At 38.0% G+C, this 19,768-nt stretch overlaps 1 protein-coding gene across 2 annotated transcripts in view; it reads right to left on the minus strand.

The window, feature by feature from the left end:
* Positions 1-553: 553 nt before the first annotated feature.
* tspan4a (tetraspanin 4a) overlaps positions 554-19,768 on the minus strand; it is a 486,888-nt gene continuing 467,673 nt past the window's right edge. For both annotated transcript variants that reach the window (XM_028794888.2, XM_028794887.2), the window contains 4 exons: positions 7,198-7,299; positions 6,096-6,227; positions 4,413-4,496; positions 554-1,621 (listed from right to left, as the gene is read on the minus strand). In XM_028794888.2, the coding sequence (XP_028650721.1) occupies positions 1,553-1,621; positions 4,413-4,496; positions 6,096-6,227; positions 7,198-7,299 (387 nt within the window). In that variant the 3' untranslated portion in view covers positions 554-1,552. The remainder of the gene's footprint in view (positions 1,622-4,412; positions 4,497-6,095; positions 6,228-7,197; positions 7,300-19,768) is intronic.

Raw genomic sequence — 19,768 nt, forward strand, 5'->3', positions numbered from 1 at the left:
ACAATATGCAAGCTTTCAAGGCAACTTGGGCCCCTTCTTCAAGGAAGTTGTAATCTTTACAACTTGCGTGAAGAAGGGGCCCAAGTTGCCTCAAAAGCTTGTATATTGTAATCTTTTTAGTTAGCCAATAAAAGGTGTCATTTTACTTGACTTGTACCGTGTTAGCCATTATGAATGTAGTGACAACACCCTAGTACTACATCACTTTAGAAAAAAAAACAGAAATATTTCTAAATGTCTTATAAATGCAAAAACCATACTGTTGTGTTTTTCTGAATGCAGAATAAGAGATGAGTAAAAAAGACAAACTAATTAAATGAGATCAGTTGTTATCGATTAATTTCACCGATTGTGAATCCAGTTGGAACAAAAACTTGCAGCCACAGTGGGTCCTCGAGACCGAGTTTGGGAACCACAGCTCTGGATGATTAAATTACATCACTCTATTAAAACTATTTGAATTATTTTTACAGAATATTTTAGTATAGAGAGGGAAAAGTCCACTGTGACCCAGCATTCAAGATATCAAGGTGGGAAAAAACTCACAACAGCCTTGTTGCACTGGCTATTACTTTGGCGCATCTTTTATTTCTTGTATTTTCATTCTAAAACAGCGCCATGCCACTTGTCGCATGCTTACAGGGATTACAGAAACTGGACAAGACAACAAAGTGGGGATGGCTAGTGGAACTCTTTCAACAGGAATGCTTGGCTGTTTCAATAACAAAGTGATTTACAATTCATTTAATATACAAATGCTTATATAAAGAAAATCAAGGAAATTGTAAAATCCTCCTCAAAAATAAAAGTATTCTTGTGGTACTAAGAAGTCAGTAGATATCCTGTGGGCTTCGCAGGTGTCTCCATCATTGCCTCTTCACCACTAAGACCTCAGCCCTCCCCTTAGTGATGTACCATACAAATTCCAGGTCTACGAAGAATTCTTTGAGAGAAAATAAATAGCGCAGCTTCAGTCATCAGATGGCGCCAAAGTTAAACAAGGTGACAGGTGTCTGCCACAGCAGTCCGATTTTTTTTTTTTTTTTTTTTGGCCACTAGTTAGAGTCTGCTCCTGTCCTTAATTACTTGACTGGCTTTTCTGGGGAATCAGACATTGAAGAATTCTTCTTCACAATTAGAAACATATACTCTTAATTTTAAAAGCTACAACTGTAATAGTATATATGTTTTTCCTTAAAGTGAAAGCATTATTGTTAGGCTGTATAAATCTCATGGCATGTGGTGGTCTGAAACCATGGCAAAAATGCAATTCATTGTAAGCATGGCATCAGGAAACTGAACCACCTCCCTAGAGCTTCTGTACTTGGCAGGAAAAAATGTGCCAGCTTATTCCTTTCTTTCCAGGGACCTCCAGCTACAGAGCTGCTCTTCCTGTGTGATCACACTGCTCATCGAGGAACTGCAGCCATTGAAATGTAATGTGAAGTAGAAGGTGAAGGATGGAAAGCAACTGACAGCAACAAAGAAATTAAGAGTCTGTATGTGACATCCATGCTTCTGTTAAAATAAAAAAATAAAAAAGGTGTGGCCCTTAAGCATAGAAGGTATCTGTTTTCACTACTTGGCAGTACATTGTCATGGCAAATGCCAGGCCGAGTACCTGCAAAGAAACAAAAAGGATTTTCATTCATTTTGTTATTAAATATTCTCATATCCATGTGGGTTTTCTCCCCAGTTACTTTGATTCCAACTCACATCCCAAAGACATGTAGGTTAGGCTAACTCATATGAGTGAGTGTACCTCATTATAGCCTGGTGCTTTTTGTGGTGTTGGCTCCAGCCTTGTACCAGGTGCTAACCTTAAAGTTCCATTATGTATGTTTAGAAAATGGCTGGATGGATAATTATTGAAAATCTTCCATGCATTTACTGAAACCTTCCGTTTATTCATCTATTGTTAAAATAGCTTACTTCAATTCTGGAAGTTGCAGTTTATCCCAGAAGAATCTGGCACATGGCAGGAGCTGACCCAGGACATGGCACCAGTCAATTAGATCACACAGTTAATCACATTCCTACACTCACTCATTTACTCAAAATGGACCAGTTCAGAGTCGCAGAAAAAAAACACATTTGGGTATTTTATCCTAGTTCCCCAATATTTCACCTGCTTAGTCTTCCCCTCATCCATCCACATAAATAGTACTGGTCTTCTTTGGGCTCACATTGCCATGGTTCACAGGCTCCAACTAACAAAGAGAAGCGACTGTGTGTCTTTTCCAACATACTGAATCAACTGAAGTCTATATTTCCCTCTCTCTTAGCTGCTAGCCTTATACTACCATGTTTTATTTTTCATTTTTTCATAGTTAGGAATTTGTAGAATGTTATGAATTTATTAATATCGATATGTATGTGTATTTATGTATATATGTCACGGAGTGTTTTAAATTAATTTCTAAGCCTATGTGGTAATCTGAACCTGTTCAATTAGAGGTGCTACAAAAATTCTCATATTGGAAGCTCTCCGAGAAAAAAAAAAATTGTCCATATCACACCTTATGCAGCATGTCATGAGTTTTTCTTTAAATAATGAAAGTAATCATTTTGCAGTTATAGTTAATTTATATTTTCCTCTTTCAATGTGAGATGCTTTTATATATACTTAGTTGCAACATTTGCCTTGGATCACCTTAGTGAGTATCAATGAAGCTGCATAGTGTACTTTATTTATAAAGCTGTGTGGCATTGCCACAGTAAACTGTTTTTTCCCATTATTTACTGCTATATAGATTTTTTGGGTAAATAATCCTAAATTTCATGCTGAAGCTTTATTTTGAAAGGACTACCTAGTATAATAGTAAGAATGAATTTTATTATGAAACAAAATGTTAAGAGGAAGGATCCATCTTGTGGAGGGTAGAGGGGGAAAAAAAACCTTAAAGAAAGCCACCAGGGAGAAGATGGGAGATTTGTTCCTTTGGAAACGGGCCTGTTGAAATTACAATATAGATGTGAATTTTGTTGGAATGAAGAACTTCCAGAACAATTCACATAGTGGATTTAGTTAACTGAAGATTTTCATAAAAGAATACCCCGCACAACAGTTTTTTAAGTTATATACCCTATCTACTTTGCAATATTGACAGAGAAAAAATTTAATCTTGTGTTTTCTTGCAGGATGGACAGAAATAATTTTATTGCATAATAGAACCCAATAATGGCCAGTGCAAACAATTTGAAAAATGTCCATGGAGAAAGAAAAAATATCTTGTGTTACTGGTGTCACATAATTGAGTGTCAATAATTGATATGCTTTTGTTGCTAAAATATTGTTAAATAACTTGAAGACCTGCCTCTCCCCACCATTTCTAAGTTGAGCCCTGTCTCCAGTTCAAGAAGTCCTTCACAGTCTTTAAGTTTATTGTTTATGTATGTGTTGATAATTCTGGAAGAAAGTATTTAACAATATTTTGGCAAAAAAGGCATTCATTTTGCACAAACATTTGGATAACAGATATGTGGATTATCCAACACAAGTGACAAGATTTTTTCTTTCATTTTTCATGGACATTTTTCACATTGCTTGCCATTGCACATCACTGGCCACCACACGTTCTCTTATATGATAAATTTCTTTCTCTCCGTTATGTGTGAGATGAGATTCAAAGTTTTTCATACATTTGTCACATAGCTGAATTTTCACTGTTACAAAAAATAGTTGTGGATGATTTTCAGATGTTCGTCACTAATGCTAACTCCTGGTCATCTCTGCAGTCTACAACACAGGTCAGGGCTGAATGGTTGAGGTGGGACCTCACGTACTATGGTTCAGTCACCTTGTTACAGGTCCTGCTCACATATCTTCTTGCTTTAACCAAAAAATCCAAAAAAAACAGTAAAAGACTTGGAAAAGCCAAAGAGTAGCTTATGAAAATTCACCTTCAGTATTCATCAAATGGATTATTATCTTTGCAAATATGTAACTCAGTTTAGGAGGAAAAAACAATTCTAGCAACCTCAGTAAAAGTCAGCAATGAACTGGGGCACCACTCACCCACACACAACAAACTGTAGAATACCTAAGACTTGTGGCTTTGGAATGTGAAGCTGAACTGGAACACCTCAATGTAAATCCTTACACAAGCAGAAAACTTGCAAATTCCACAGAAATGGTGACAAAGAGGAAAATTTAAACACAGTTGTAGATCTGTAAGTTAACAGCCACCATGTTGCCTGCTTAAGTTATTTACTTTTGAAAATGTATTAGAAAACTTTAATCAAAAAAGGATAGCAGATGAGCTCTGTGGTGTATGATCACAACCAGGACATATTTCATTACTCTGGCATTTTTGCACTGATTGAGAATGAAAATGACATACACTTACATAAAAGTATCAAAAGCAGTAGTTGTCCATCACTCACTATTTGAGTGCGGGAGTAGAGTGTACCTGTATGAGGATGATGCACAAGCCAAAGACGGCCACTGCCAAAAGGTTTTCCTGCAGCCACGTGTTGACTCTTTCATAGCAGGGCTAAAAGGGCAAGGAAAAAATAGATTTACTTTTAATGCCTTTTATTTCTTGTAAATAAAGTGCTTTATTATATTTATTATTATTATGGATTGAGAAGAGGAATGTAATTTACCTGTCACCCAGTGCCCCACTATATCAATAACCCCAGATCAAACAGCACCAACATCGGTTCATTTCACATTTGTTCACTTCAGTACCACACTACAGCCAAGTGACAATAACTGTGTTAGAAGTGGCCTGATTTGAAAAAAGAAAAAAAAAAACAAAAGCTATGCCCCTCTGACCTCGTACACATGCCAACAAAAGCAAAAACATTTGGGTGATTTCCAGATAGTGTTCTGTAACAACCTAAACAAAATAACATCTGTCTGTGCTATTCTAAAACAACTTACAACTGTCATCACTTGTGTGAACAGAGGAACATGTGAGAAGTTTGTAAGATCTCCCTGTGTTCATAGACTTCCTCTGATGCTTGCTTTCCCTCAGCATGCAGGTTAAATTAATGGGTGACTCTGCATTAACTTGACATGAGTGAATGTCAGACTGTGCCTCATCTTGCATTACACTTCATGTTGTCGCAGCAGACACCAACATTCCTAAGCCCTGTACTGGACAAAGTAGGTTAGCATAACGAACAGATGAAATGAATCTCACTTAAAATATGTGCTCACAAGAAAGGTCTCAGGACAGGTCTGTTAGTCTTCAGCAGGCCTTTATAATATGTTCAGCCAGATGCTATGTTTATGGATAAGCCACTTCTACAGAAGTCTTCAGGAGGCAGATTTGAAAGGCCAAAATGCCTCCAGATGGTTATACAACAGAAATCAGAAAGATTTATGGAGCCAAATCCATCTGGTTTAGTATAAATAGTAAGAAGATTAAAAAGGACAAATTCACAGACGGTGGCAGAATTAAAAATGGATTTCAGTAAATCAGTATTGTTCAAAATGTATGTGTCCTGGATTTGTCTGACATTACAATTTTTTCTAATCTGCCTGCATGAATATTATACAGTATCTATAATATACAAGTCAAGTGTTTGTGTTCACTCTTGTCCATGTTTTGAAGGAGCCACATGTGACGGATGGTGCAGGTTGGCATCTTGGGTCCCCCTGAGCGTAATGATCCCTCCTGCTTTCCTAGATGCTCAGCAGGAGTGATCCTCGTGCCCCCCTCCTGAGTGCTGGCTGTACGCTACTCCTGATGCACTATTCCTGCCCACCTGCTTCTCTCCTCAGCACTGGCTCACCACTGCTCCTGCCTTTCTCTTTGCCATTTAACCTCCAATCCCCCTTCATTCTGTCCTTTCTCTAACACTTCCCTTTATAAATGGGGACGTGGCACAGCCGTGGCAACCAGCAGCTCCTGCCATAAATTAGGGTCACAGGCAACTCTACACCTGCGCGCCATGCAGGACTGCCCATGCCCATATTGCGCACGGGAACCGCTCTTGCCATGCTACCACTCCACCTCCCCACAAATAAGTGAATGTGATGATTATTTATTTAAACCGCCAATATGCTGTAGACCTCACTCTACCACACCACATGGCTTCTTATTGACACATATTTCAGGTGCCCAAGCAGCACCATAACTCACCGCTTTCCACCACGTCCCAGGTGAGTGCAGGCCACAGTGTTCGCTGTACTCCAGGCAGCAGGAGTCGGGGACACGTGTTGTGTTGTAGAGCTCAAACCAGTCAGTGTAGTTGGAGACCCCACAGCATCGGAACTTCAAAGGGGAAAAAGAAAATACTTTAGAGTTTAGTTTGGCAGTTGGCTCCAGCAGCTGAAAACCTCTGGCATTTTCTTTCAACCAGTCTTGAGAAAAAACAACAGACTGGAAGAACAAGAACAAAGGAATGAATAAATGCTTGGTTCTCATAAGGAGATTTGACTTGAAGTACAAGCACTGAATGATAAACAGCACATATCATCACTTACAAATTCACATTGGCTAAATACATACTGTACAACAACTGCAAAAGATAAGATTTACTGCGTCATATTACTGTTGTTAACACTCATTGTTCAGATTCCATCCATAATTTTGTGCACTTAAACACTAAATCTGGGGCTTGACAGAAGGAGGTCTGCCTCTGTTGTCTTAACATTTTGTTGCATGTTAATGATTGGTAAAATTTGAAATGAACTAAACCATGTAAGGAAATCAAATAAGCATATGTGATACATTAACATTTTCTGAAAGTAATTGTAACAGTGTTTGAGGTATACATCTTGAGGCATCACCCTAATATCTTATGGCTGCAATCCAATACCAGGCGAGGGTGGGCCAGAGAATAAATGCTAAATCAAACTCTGTTACAGTATGGAAGACTGTGAAATTGACATTCAAGTTCTTTGTCCTCCTTATAAGATAAAGTTGCTGTTGTTGTCCTTTGCTGTGCTCCTCTTCTGGTCAATATGTGTTTCTAGTACCCGGTTGTAAGTGTGCACTGGACTGGGATGGCTGCTATTACTAACGAAATCATTCATTCTTATTTAAATTTTTTTTTATTTGGTTATTTTTTTGTGTTCAGATATAAGCAATTTAATTGGCTGTACTCAATAAAGAACTTCATTTCTGTGCCAGACTGCAATATCTGTGCATTTTTAGTAAATGGCAGTCCTGGTGCACACAAGGTACTATTCTTAAGATATTTTAAAATTTCTGTTGAAAACGAGATTGCCACCATACTTACATCAGTCTGAATAATGCTCCAGGCGTTTGTTAGGCCAATGTTCCCTTCAGAACCATAGAACCGGAGGCCTGCCTTCAAGTCGTTTTGGGCATAACTGTCAATCTGCAAAGTAAAGTCAATGAAAGTGAAAAACATCCAAGTACAAAGAGAAGCATGCTCTCATTTCCCATGTTATCCCTGCAGATTACCAGTCTGGTTAATCCACTTCACTTTCTTTTTTTATGATAATCATTTTCTTTGCTTGTCACATGGTCACAAGGCAGGAGGATGTGGTCAACAAGAAGACAATATCTGATTTCCACAACACCAGTAGCATGGAACCATGACATTTTCAAGAGAATTCTTCTGGTTCCCCTAAAGTTGTCCTAATAAAACCATGACCAGTAAGGCACAAAAACTATAACAAACATTTTTCTGTTTGTTGCTGGGATTGGCTCCAGCAGACCCCTGTGACCCTGTGTTCGGATTCAGCGGGTTGGAAAATTGATGGATGGATGGACATACCATAGCGATGCAGAAACAGTAGTAGACTGCAGTTTGATCTCGGCAGCCACATACAGTGTCAAACACCAGTTATCACAGCAAATTTAAAACCACAGATGTTCAGTATTGCCCCCGGAATCTGAACGCCCCAGAACTCGAATGCTGCTTTGGAATCCGAACGGCCAGCATGTTGTTCATGTGTGTTTGTGTGTACATTTCCCTCATGTTATCATGGAAGGTGACTCGCCTTCCAAGCAATAATCTCTCTTCTCCTCCAGCTTCCACATGTGCCATCATCATTCGTTTTTAAGGTAAATACAGGTTTTTATATTTTTAATTTTATTAATTTACATTTTTATTCAAATATTATTATTATTCATTAATATTTTACCTTAAAATCCAGTGTATTTACTGTTAAAATCATTTTGAAAATTTGAGGTCGTGGGACCCATGAATGGATTAATTCAGTTTCTATTATTTTAAAGGGGAAAAATTGTCTTGGAACTCGAACGGGGTTCTGGAAAGGATTAAGTTCAGATTCCAAGGTATCACTGTATATGGGATAAGTTATGAAGTAATTTAAAAACTGGGAAATTTTCCCATCAAAGCCACAGAATTGACAGTCATTTTATGTGATTAAAAGGTGATGGGTGCTCTTGTATGTTACACCATGCCACAAAATAAATGCTGAAAATCCAGATTCAATTTTATCATTTAATTTGAATAGAGCATAGAAAGTTGCATATAAAATTCCACCTTCCTAGTTGCTAAAACACCATTGGATCTAATGTGCACTTTGATTTAGTCACGGTTTTTGAACAAATTATAGCAAATGTAAATACTTATTACCAAGAAATGTTTTAACTTTATGTGCTGCCTTTGCAAATTCAACTTAAATACACTTGGGTCTCTTTAAAGTGTCTTTTACATTCAAATCAGCAATCAAAGTTAGCAAAAATCTTCTAAATTATTTTTGCAATCAGGCCAGTCAGGATCAAAACTCTCTTACATGATATCATTGCCTGTACCATTAAGTTAATGTCTAAAGCTCATTTCATATTTTATGTTTTCTTTTCTTCTGCGATATTCTTTCAGGCATGAATCCCATCCTGTTAGTTTTCAAGCAAATGTCTGATTAATCTTGATGATGACAGATGAAGGGTTTTTAACAGCAATCACACAATTATATTTGAAGGCCTTTTTATGAGAAACGACCAAGCTGCTGAATTTGTCTTACCCTCACAATGTCAGTTAATTCATGTAGGTGACGTCAAGTGCAGTCTGTTGACTGTCATATCCTTTCATTTTTTTCCCCACTGATTTTGGTTATTATGTCCTTTAATAAAGCTTTGTGCAACAATATAGACTCCACAGGACTGGGAAATCGCTAAGAACAAGATATTCATCCAGCAGAGAAATGTACAACTTTTTCCTGCTTTAATGGGATAAAGATGTCTATTTATTGTCCATTATTAAGTCATTGTTATATGAATCGGCCCATTGTTATCCTATTGTTATCTACATGAACTTGAAAGTTGAATAGCCAGAGACTGGATTTTTTTAAATATAAAATATCAATGTGCTATACTATGCAAGCTATGCTATGCTATACTGTATTATACTTAAAAAAACATTGTGTCCTAAACGTGTCAAGGCCATTGATAGCCAAAGCTTTTCTCAGTCACATCTGGGGCCTCATGTATAACGCCGTGCGTAGAACTCACACTATAACATGGCGTAAGCACAAAAGCGGGAATGTGCGTATGCACAGAAAAATCCAGAAGCAGGAATCTGTACGCACGCAAACTTTCACGTTCTCCCACTACATAAATCCAGATCAGCGTGAAAAGTAACGTACGTGCACGCGCCTTCTGTCCCGCCCCAACTCCTCCCAGAATTACGCCTCTTTGAATATGCAAATCAATATAAATAGCCTTCTGTGAAAAGACAATGGGAAAAGCACAGGGGAAAATATAAGAATTTCAGCGAATACCAAGTGGAGGCAAAGGAAAAACGTACTATTTGTTGGTTTAAACAGTGGTATAATCAACAAAAGGAAGTTGATCGAGTGACAGAGTGTCGGAGAAACTCGAAAGATCCAAGTTCACAAAGTCGCACAGTGCCCAAAATAAAAAAGAAATCACATATCAAAGTCGCCGTGAAAAGGCGAGTCGTAGCCCACCGTCTGAGTGTCATATGAAAGCTTATTAGGGTACAGACAAAACAAATAGGCACACAGTGGGAAAAAAGCACGAAATGTCAACTTTAATCTCATCCTGCTCCTTGGAAATGACAGGCAGGAGATGGTAAAGGAGCTCCATTGCTATTACAAAAGACTCCAGAAACTCCTTATTGTTAACAAAAAGAAAAAGCTGGATAGACTACGAGAGAAAGCTGGACACTTAATAGCAAAAAACAAAGAGCAACAGACCTGCATTGTTAATCTCTCCTCATACACACCAAATGAAGCAGAGATGTCGGTACTTACAAAGGGACTCTCATATTGTCCTGCAAAGCCCATTGACAACATCAGACTCTGCAGTGATATGGAAGAATTCTTCAGAAAACTCAAACTAAAAGAATTTTTCCACAAGAAAGAAAACAGTAACACACAGGAACCAACAACAAGCAGTTACAACAACCCCACCAATAAATCCACATGGACACCAGAAGCTGGCAGAAACTCTACCCTGGATAATTATATAGACTGCTTCCGACAGAGAGTGAAAACAGGAATCTTAAACAGGCAACAAAATCGGATAGAAAACATTACTAGGGATATGCGGAGAGCCATACATTCACTAAGGGAAAATACAGAAATCATTATCAAACCAGCAGACAAAGGGGGTGCTTTAGTCATCATGAACACATCAGATTACATACAGGAGGCACAAAGACAATTGTCCAATACTATGCATTATCACAAACTGCAAGAAGACCCAACAGATCTCTACAAAAAGGAACTAAAAAAAATAGTAAGTAGCTTTCCTCTTGACATCAGGGATCATGTAAACAGTTTAATTCCTGAGAACCCCAAAATGGGTTACTTCTACATGCTTCCTAAAATCCACAAAATAGGGAACCCAGGAAGGCCTATAATCTCAGGAATTGGCTCCCTTACAGAAAATGTTTCAGGTTGGGTGGAGCACATCCTTAAACCCCTCACCCGTAACACAACCAGCTACATCCAGGACACCACTGACTTCTTAAAAAAACTGTCTGCTTTAGGCCCCTTACCTGAGGGAACCTTACTGGCCACAATGGATGTTGAGGCACTTTACACTAATATCCCCCATGATGATGGCATATTGGCATGTGAAATGTACCTCAAACAACATGATTTACCCACAAAGTCAGTAATAGAAATGATAAAATTCACTCTGACACATAATCTATTCTCTTTTGGACAGGATTGCTACTTACAACAAATGGGGACTGCAATGGGATGTCGGTTTGCACCTCACTATGCAAATCTTTTTATGGCAAAATTGGAGGAAGATTTCATGTCAATGTGCATCGTAAAACCAATGTTGTATCTCCGTTACATAGATGACATCTTCATAATCTGGACTGCCAGTGGAAAGGACCTCCTCCATTTTCATAATGAATATAATTGTTTTCACCCCAACATAAAGCTGAAGCTGAATTACTCAAAAACAGAAGTCAGCTTCCTTGATACCACCGTTCAACTGAAAGACAACACCCATGTAACTTCTATTTTTCACAAACCGACAGACAGACGGACCTACCTGAAAAATGATAGCTTCCACCCCAAGCATATAAGGCGCTCCATTATTTTCAGCCAAGCAATACGGTACAATCGTATTTGCTCAGACCCAACAGACCGGGATCAACAACTGCAGGAGCTCAGACAAAATTTCATCAAACAAGGTTACACCCCGAAAACAACAGACACTCAAATAAGAAGAGCTACTGCCATACCCAGAGACAACCTTCTGGAATATAAAAACAAAGACAACAAGGATCGCATCCCCCTTGTTGTCACCTACAACCCACATCTTGAAACACTTCGAAAAATTATAAAAGAACTTCAGCCAATACTAAACAATGACGAAACACTGAAAAATGTATTTCCTGAACCTCCCCTCCTGGCATACAGACAACCACCAAACCTTCAACAATTAATTGTCCGAGGCTCCCTAAGTGAACCAACAGAAAATGGCACATCTCCATGCCTACAGAAAAGATGCAAAACATGTGCCCACATCTATGATACAGACCGTATAGTTATACCACACTGCCAACTCGAACATCACATCAAGGGATCATTTTCCTGCAGATCATCTAATGTAGTCTACCTAATTTTCTTCATGAAATGTCCTGACACTGCACTCTATGTGGGAGAAACTGGACAAACACTCCGCCAGAGAATGAACTTACACAGGTTCCACATTAAACATGGCAACACAGATGTTCCTGTGGCGGCCCACTTCAACAGCCATGGACACTGTGAGAAGGACTTTAAGGTCACAGTGCTTATGGGCAACTTCAAAACACAGCAAGAGAGAAAAGAATGGGAAGTTAAACTCATGCTAAAATTTAATACTTTACAACATGGATTGAATAAAGACAAGAGTTTTATGGCCAGATATGAGGATTGTTTACATCTCTCAGAATGACAGACAACCTGTCTACAGACCCACATTGTTTTGAAAAAACTCATTACAAACTTTAAAAGACTTTGTTGGACAGTTATCTTATCCAGAGATCTTGACAATACATTGTTCTTTTCTCTCTTGCTAACTTAACCCTAGCCTGAATGAATCTATTAATTTTTTACATTCAAAATCTCTCATTTAAATATTTACCAATGTTGTTTCTTGTCCTAGAGTGTGTATATAAACATAGGAAACTTCAGTTTCTGTATTACATCTTGCCTGAAGAAGGGGCCTGAGTTGCCTCGAAAGCTTGCATATTGTAATCTTTCTAGTTAGCCAATAAAAGGTGTCATTTTGCTTGGCTTTTCTCTACATTCATAATGGCTAACACGGTACAACACCCTAGTACTAACTTTAATCTCGAAATTTCCACTTTAATCATGTAGTTTATTTTGCCATTAAAGTAGAACATCATAAACTTCATCTTAAAATCGTTTATTTTACTAGTTTCTCAAGTAGCACGTTAAATGCTTTGTTCTGTATTTGATCTTCTATGTGCTCTATGTGTGTGAATCACTACGTGCTTCCGTTCTTTCTCTTTCTCCGACAGGACACATAATCCATTACATTCGTGATATTACAGCTCTCTGAATAATTAAAATACTGAGATGTATACGTGATATCATTTTCATGATGATAGGAATGAAAGCATGTTATTAAACATGGAAACACGGTGGCGCAGAGATTGTTCATATCTCACGCAAGAGTCTTGCTGCGCCATGTGCGACCTTCGATTAAATAATTTATTACAGAAGTACTGTCTCTTTCAAACGTACTAACCTCCAATTCCTGTCCTAACTTTTCTTTCTCCAAATGCCCAATCGCCACACAATCAGCTCTGTAATAGACGTTAAGCCATCTGTAAGCTTAGAACGCCGATTCTTCAAAACTTTTAAGGTACATTGAAAGATCTTCGTAGTACATGTTTAATTATTCTATCTGTCTATCTTTCCAGTGTCGCGTCAGCGCAAGAATACAACGCAATGCAGGAACAATCCCTGAACTAGCTAGCGCTGTGGCACCGTGTCCTCACATATTTAATTATTAACAATACAGATTATTTAAATGAAGTTAAAGTTTTAGCTGTATAATATAATCAACATATTTTGCTGCATTTCATCTTAAAAATGATATCATATGTAAATACACGCTTCATAAAGTGGCGCAGGTTGTGCAATATTATAACTGTAGTGCAAGTTTACAGTGAGGTAATTGTACTTATAAGTTCAAACAGTTCTACAAGGAGCACTTGATGGACATGAAACTTTTTCTAAACCGCGAAGTCCGTACAGGGAAGTCTCTGAAACGTTTTGCCTTGGCTCAGGCAGCGTCTGCTTCATGCTGTGTACCGATAATTCTCTTTCCGATCAGCTGCTGCTGTGAGTCCCCACTCAGGTACAGTGATACAAATACTCCGAGTGGTGCAGTGAGAGTAATATGGAAAAAGATGATCTGCTGTGGCAACACCTAACGGGAGCAGCTGAAAGAAGAAGAAGATGCAGTGAGAGTTACAACGCTAAAGCAGTTATGGTATTTGGAATACTATGGCTATTCCCTGGACCATTATATTGCTGCAGGTTAATTACAATCAGATGCATTACACTAATAAACAATATGCACTTAGCTTCAGTGTATTTATAAAGCCGCGTCAGGAATGTGGATCTAAGAAAGAAAGGATGATCACACAGGAACAGTAGCACTGCTTTGACGCTGGGTGCCGCCAGTCTGCAAAACCGAGCGGAGAAATTGCGTACGCCAAGGTATGAGTTACCGTGGAAATGTGCGTGGCTTTACGCCAAGTTTAGGTTTTATACATCGCGATTTGAGCGTGGAAAGGTTTGTACACAACATTTCTGTGCGTACGCACCATTTATACATGAGGCCCCTGGTGTTAGTATGCAATACCATTACACACAGACCAGCTCTCATAACAACTGTTCAATTGGCAATCCACACTTAACAGATTTTAGATATGAGAGGAAACCTAAGTGGACACAGCTGGAATATGTACATTTCTCATGGACGTTAACTGGGTAAGGCTCAAACGCAACCATTGAGAACATAAAGCTGCAGTGTTAAACACTGTCACCATCACTGTAGTGTAAAAATAAAAGGTGCATTTGAAATGTTTTTCCTTTGTTGAGTGACTCGTCAATGCAGTTTGGATTTTTGTTAGCACTTAGAACTACTAGACCACAGCGGAAACTTTTTCAAAATGACCAGATTGCCACCAAATAACAGTAAAGTTCACAAACTTATGAGACAGCTTTTACACATCTCATCATGAAGACATGCATATTAGGTTAAATGGCAAACCTAACCAAGCCCTGCATGAGTGTGCCTATTGATGGGCCGGGGCTCCTTCCAGGGTCAGTTCCTGCCTTGAACTCAGTGCTGCTGGGATACAGCCCACACCCGATGACCCTGAACTGCATCAACTGGTTTGGGTGATTCATAGAAGGGAGAATGAATTTGCACATCGCTTAAAGTTTACACTTTGAATTCTCAGAATATCCTGTTTTATAAAACAGCATTATGTATTTTTTATTGAAGAAATCAGCTAAAGTATAGGTATGCATCTTCCTAATACACTAAGCTACATTTAGAAAATGTAAAATAAAATACAATCCACCAGGAGGTCACTTCAGAAAGACATCATTCAAGTCAACTTAACTCAATCAATTTTTGCACTGCATTCTTCAATGAATACAAGTTCAGGTTACTTATCTTAGGACCTCCTTAATATTTGTATTGTTGTTGTTTACTTATTTATTTTCTCTTCAAATGAAATTGTTTTTGTGACCCATTTTCTTTTATGCTTTTCCTGTGTCACCATTTTCTGTCTTGTTTCTAATGGGCAGTAATGAATTTGATCAAGTCACATTGCTGCTATTAAGGATGGACGCACACTTGCGAAAGGAGCAAACTTTTTTTTTTTTTTTTTTAATATTTTTATTTTATTAATTTTCATTGTAATCATTCCATACAAACAGATAACCCAACAAATTTGAAAACAAATCAAACCCCACCCCTGAGAAGGAGAGCTTAGCTAAAGGAAAATTTCTTTAAGCTTTTTAATAAGGCAACATTAGACAAAAGAAGGGGAGAAGTAAATATCTATATAAATAAGAGATGGAGAAGGGAGTTAAATGCAATAATAGTTAATTCTCTTATTCTAAAATAATAATGATTAAATCCTGCCAAGTTTTGAAAAAATTTTGTACAGATCCTCTAACTGAAAATTTGATTTTTTCCAATTTCAAATAATATAAAACATCGGTTTCCCACTGACTTATAAGAGGAGAATTAGGATTCTTCCAATTTAACAAAATAAGTCTGCGTGCCAAGAGTGTAGTGAATGCAATCACCGTTTGCTTGTCCTTCTCCAATTCAAGTCCATCTGGAAGGACACCAAACACAGCTGTTAATGGGTTAGGAGGGATTGTGATACTAAGGCTGTCTGAGAGGCACTTAAAAATTTTTGTCCAAAATGATGTTAGTTTGGTGCAGGCCCAGAACATGTGACCCAGTGAGGCAGGAGCTTGGTTGCAGCGCTCGCAGGTTGGATCCTGGCCTGGAAACATTTTGGACAGTTTTAAGCGAGACAGATGAGCTCGATATATAATTTTTAGTTGAATAATTCTATGCTTTGCGCATATAGAACTCGAGTGAATTCTCTGCTTTGCTACCTTCCACTCCTTTTCTGATATATTGATTAAGAGATCTTCTTCCCAATGTCCTCTTGGATCTTTGAAAGGTAGGGACTCTAATAAGATTTTATATATTGCTGAAATAGTGTTTGTTTCCTCGGAATTGAGCAGTATTTTTTCCAGCATTGTGGAGGGTGCAAGGTGGGGGAAATCGGGCAATTTCTGTTTAACAAAATTTCTAATTTGAAGATAGTAAAAGAAATGTGTAGCTGGGAGGTTAAATTTTGAACGTAATTGTTCAAAAGATGTAAATATGTTGTCTATATAAAGATCTCTGAGCATTTTAATCCCAAAACTTTTCCAGGTATTAAAAACTGGATATACTTGCGAAGGTTGAAAGAGGTGGTTCCCTTGCAGAGGTGCCACTGATAAAAGATTTTCCATCTTAAAATGCTTCCTAATTTGGTTCCATATTCTGAGTGAGTAAAGCACAATTGGGTTATTAGTATATTTGCGATAACTTTCATTTATTGGAGAGCAGAGCAGGGAATATAAAGAAGTACTACAGGATTTTACTTCTATTGCAGACCAAGCCTGTGTATGTGCATTTATTTGTGTCCAGGTTTTTATGGCTTGTATGTTTGCTGCCCAGTAATAAAACTGAAAATTAGGTAAAGCCATGCCACCTTCTGCCTGAGGTCTTTGTAGGGTCGCTCTTCGGAGCAAACTTTGAATGACATACACTTCAGCATCTCAAAAAACAAAAGAATATTTAAGGTTTTGTTTGGCAATAACTGCATTAATGTTTTTGAGTATGAGTATTAGTTATCATTTTCTTTTTGGTATGTAGTCACTCTTGACTCCTGTGCTTTGACCTCTTCTTGTTTTTATGGTGAATTTTTCTCTTCTACTCAATGTTAATTCTATGCCTAAAATCCAACACATTTTTAACAGTTTACACATGTTTACATTTAAATGTTTAGAGAACAACATATTTCCATATATTAACACATAATTTATGTTCAATAAACAGTAAAAGATAAATAAGTCTCAGTTATTAACAAACAAATCATGGCAATATGAATTTCTGAATGCATCATCACAGTGACAATGAATGAAATACATTTTAATACAAAGAGCTTCTCTCGTGCTTTAAATACCGCTAGTCCTTCAGTTAAAGAGGACAGTTATTATTAAATATTTAATATATAGTGGTTTATAGAATATTGTAATTACAAATTGCCTGTGTTGAAATAAAGATCAATGGTCCAAGCAAGAAGAACAGACAGTTTTCTTTTTAATTAACTGCTGGGCTTTACAACAAAAAAAGCAGAGTAAACCACATGGAGTTTCATCATTAAAACAACAGAAGAACAAAAAATACTAAAAGGAAAGTAGCATTTTGTCCATTGTCTGCCACACAAAACAAGATTATACATAAAAAAATGCTCTTCCAAATTTGACAGTAATGGAGCTCAACTCATTACTTACCTGCTGTGAGAACCATTTTAAATTTCAATTAACTACTCAACAGGAATTTTAACTCTAATTTGCAAGATAAAACCAACAGCTTGCCCTCATAGATTCTTATTTCAACACTGACTGATGCAGAAATGCATGAGGCATTAGTATTATTTTTTTTATTTACTGTATATGACTAGTTATTTATTGAGTTTTACTCGTTTTAATTTGTATTGTAGTCTCCCGGGGGAAAGCCTGGACTTTTGGTGACTCTGTGAGGAACACAACACTGCACAATCACCTGCTGATGCTCCATGCTATTCTGTCACAGTAGGTGAGCACACAGCATCTGCAATTTCACGTCACAAAATATGTCTATCCTTCAAGGATCATTCATGCTCTAAGTAAACTAAGCATGCTCTGTAAATCTGCTGCTTCTTCTGCAATCAAATCCAAGACTAGTTGGTCACAACTGCATATATAAATGTCTGTCAAGAATCATCCACTGTTTTGACATTTAGCCACTAGTCTTAAAACATCTTCTGAAAATTACTTTTCACTATATATATCACTTATTACCACTTACTGATTTCAAATCTTTACACACGGCATGCGCCCAAGCCCTTACAGCCAATCCTTATCCCGAAGTTACGAAGCGGGCTTGCCGACTTCCCTTACCTACATTGTTCTAACATGCCAGAGACTGTTCACCTTGGAAACCTGCTGCGGATATGGGTACGGCCTGGCATCAGATTTACATTTGTCATTCGCAGTCGGCGCCACTGGTCATTAGTGAAGAGAGTAATGGCTCCTATATCCAGCCTGGCTGTCCAAGTCTCAGTACCCTCAAAGATAATGAACACAAAACCAACATTTCTCTTTCACATGGTCATTAATAGTCAGTAACAGACAGCAGATCAGGTCAATCATAAACAGCTCATCCTGGAAAAAAAAAGGATGCAACATAAAAATGCCTGAGCTAATACAAAGACTTTAAGGGCAGGGAAGTGAGTAAGAGAAACTGATGAAGGCTGATAAGCTGGATGAGGTGTGCTGCTGCATGAAGTGATTTGACTGCATTTTCTCTTCAATCCTATCTGTAAACCTGCCTTTATAAGAGTGGCCAACCACTCATTCAGTTCTCAGCTCTTCTGGGTCATTTTAAGCATTGCCATACCTTCAGAACAGGCCTCTGGTAGGCCATGATTGTGTTGCTGAAAGTCACATTTTTCAAATATGAATACTGGCAAGGCTGCACATCAAAGCCAAACATCTTGATAATAAGAGCACTCAGCTGTTGTAAATTGTTCTCTTTTTAAGAAATCCGCCATGCGAGATGAAGGCCTCCTCTCCAGTTCTCCTGAAAAACTCTTTCCGTAGCATCCAATAAAAGTATAACTTAAGCCTCCACATTGTAGACAGAGGAGATGAAATCCAAAGGGAAAAGATTTGTGACTGATGAATATGACTCATAGCTGGTTTTTAATCCTGGGATTTAATCCCATCACTGGTTTTTATCTTTGGCTTTTTATTTTCTTCTTCAACTATAACAAACAGGCAAAAACAATTTTACGGTGAAGAAATCATCTAAGCAAACCTGCAGCTACTATTATTTACGTCTTTTCTCTGCTTCTGTGATCAAGTCGGTTTGCAGTAGATAGACTTGTACTCTCTGGTGATAAGCAGGTTGTCAGTTGAAGTCTGAACCAAAACAGTGCGGGTTAGAAAGAATGCAGAGATGCTTGAGATTCTAATATTTAAAAGGTTTAACAAACATTTCAGGAAAGCAATGTTTTTTGAGCTGTTGCTCCTTTTTCATGCAGAACAGAGAAGTAGTAAAGCCATAATGATGTGCACTGGGAGAGCTCAGCTCTGCACATCAGTTTAGGATGTGTCAGCTAAAACAAAAGATATCCAGTTTCAACCTCAGAGAAGTGAATAACAAAAAGATAGAAACATGCCAATAAGAGGGGGCTCATCTGGAGCACAAACACTCATACTAAACTGCTACATAAATGAAAAAAAAGAAGAAAATGAGTTTGGGACCAGAAGCCTGCAATTGATGGAGTGTGCCTGCATTTTTGAAGAATTTCATGGTGTTCCATTTTTTTTATCAGGATCCTTGAAATGACCTGTAGTATTTACCCATTTATTCAGATATTCAAAGGCGACACAATGGTGCAGTGATTGCACTGCTACTTCACAACTCCTGAATCCTTAGTTCAGAGCTTGCCTTGGTCACTGTCTGGAACGACTTTGCCTGTTCGTCCTGTGTGTTCATGGATTTTCCTCAAACCC

The sequence above is a fragment of the Erpetoichthys calabaricus genome, chromosome 2 (genome assembly GCF_900747795.2).
Source record: "Erpetoichthys calabaricus chromosome 2, fErpCal1.3, whole genome shotgun sequence".
Taxonomy (NCBI): Eukaryota; Metazoa; Chordata; class Cladistia; order Polypteriformes; family Polypteridae; genus Erpetoichthys; species Erpetoichthys calabaricus.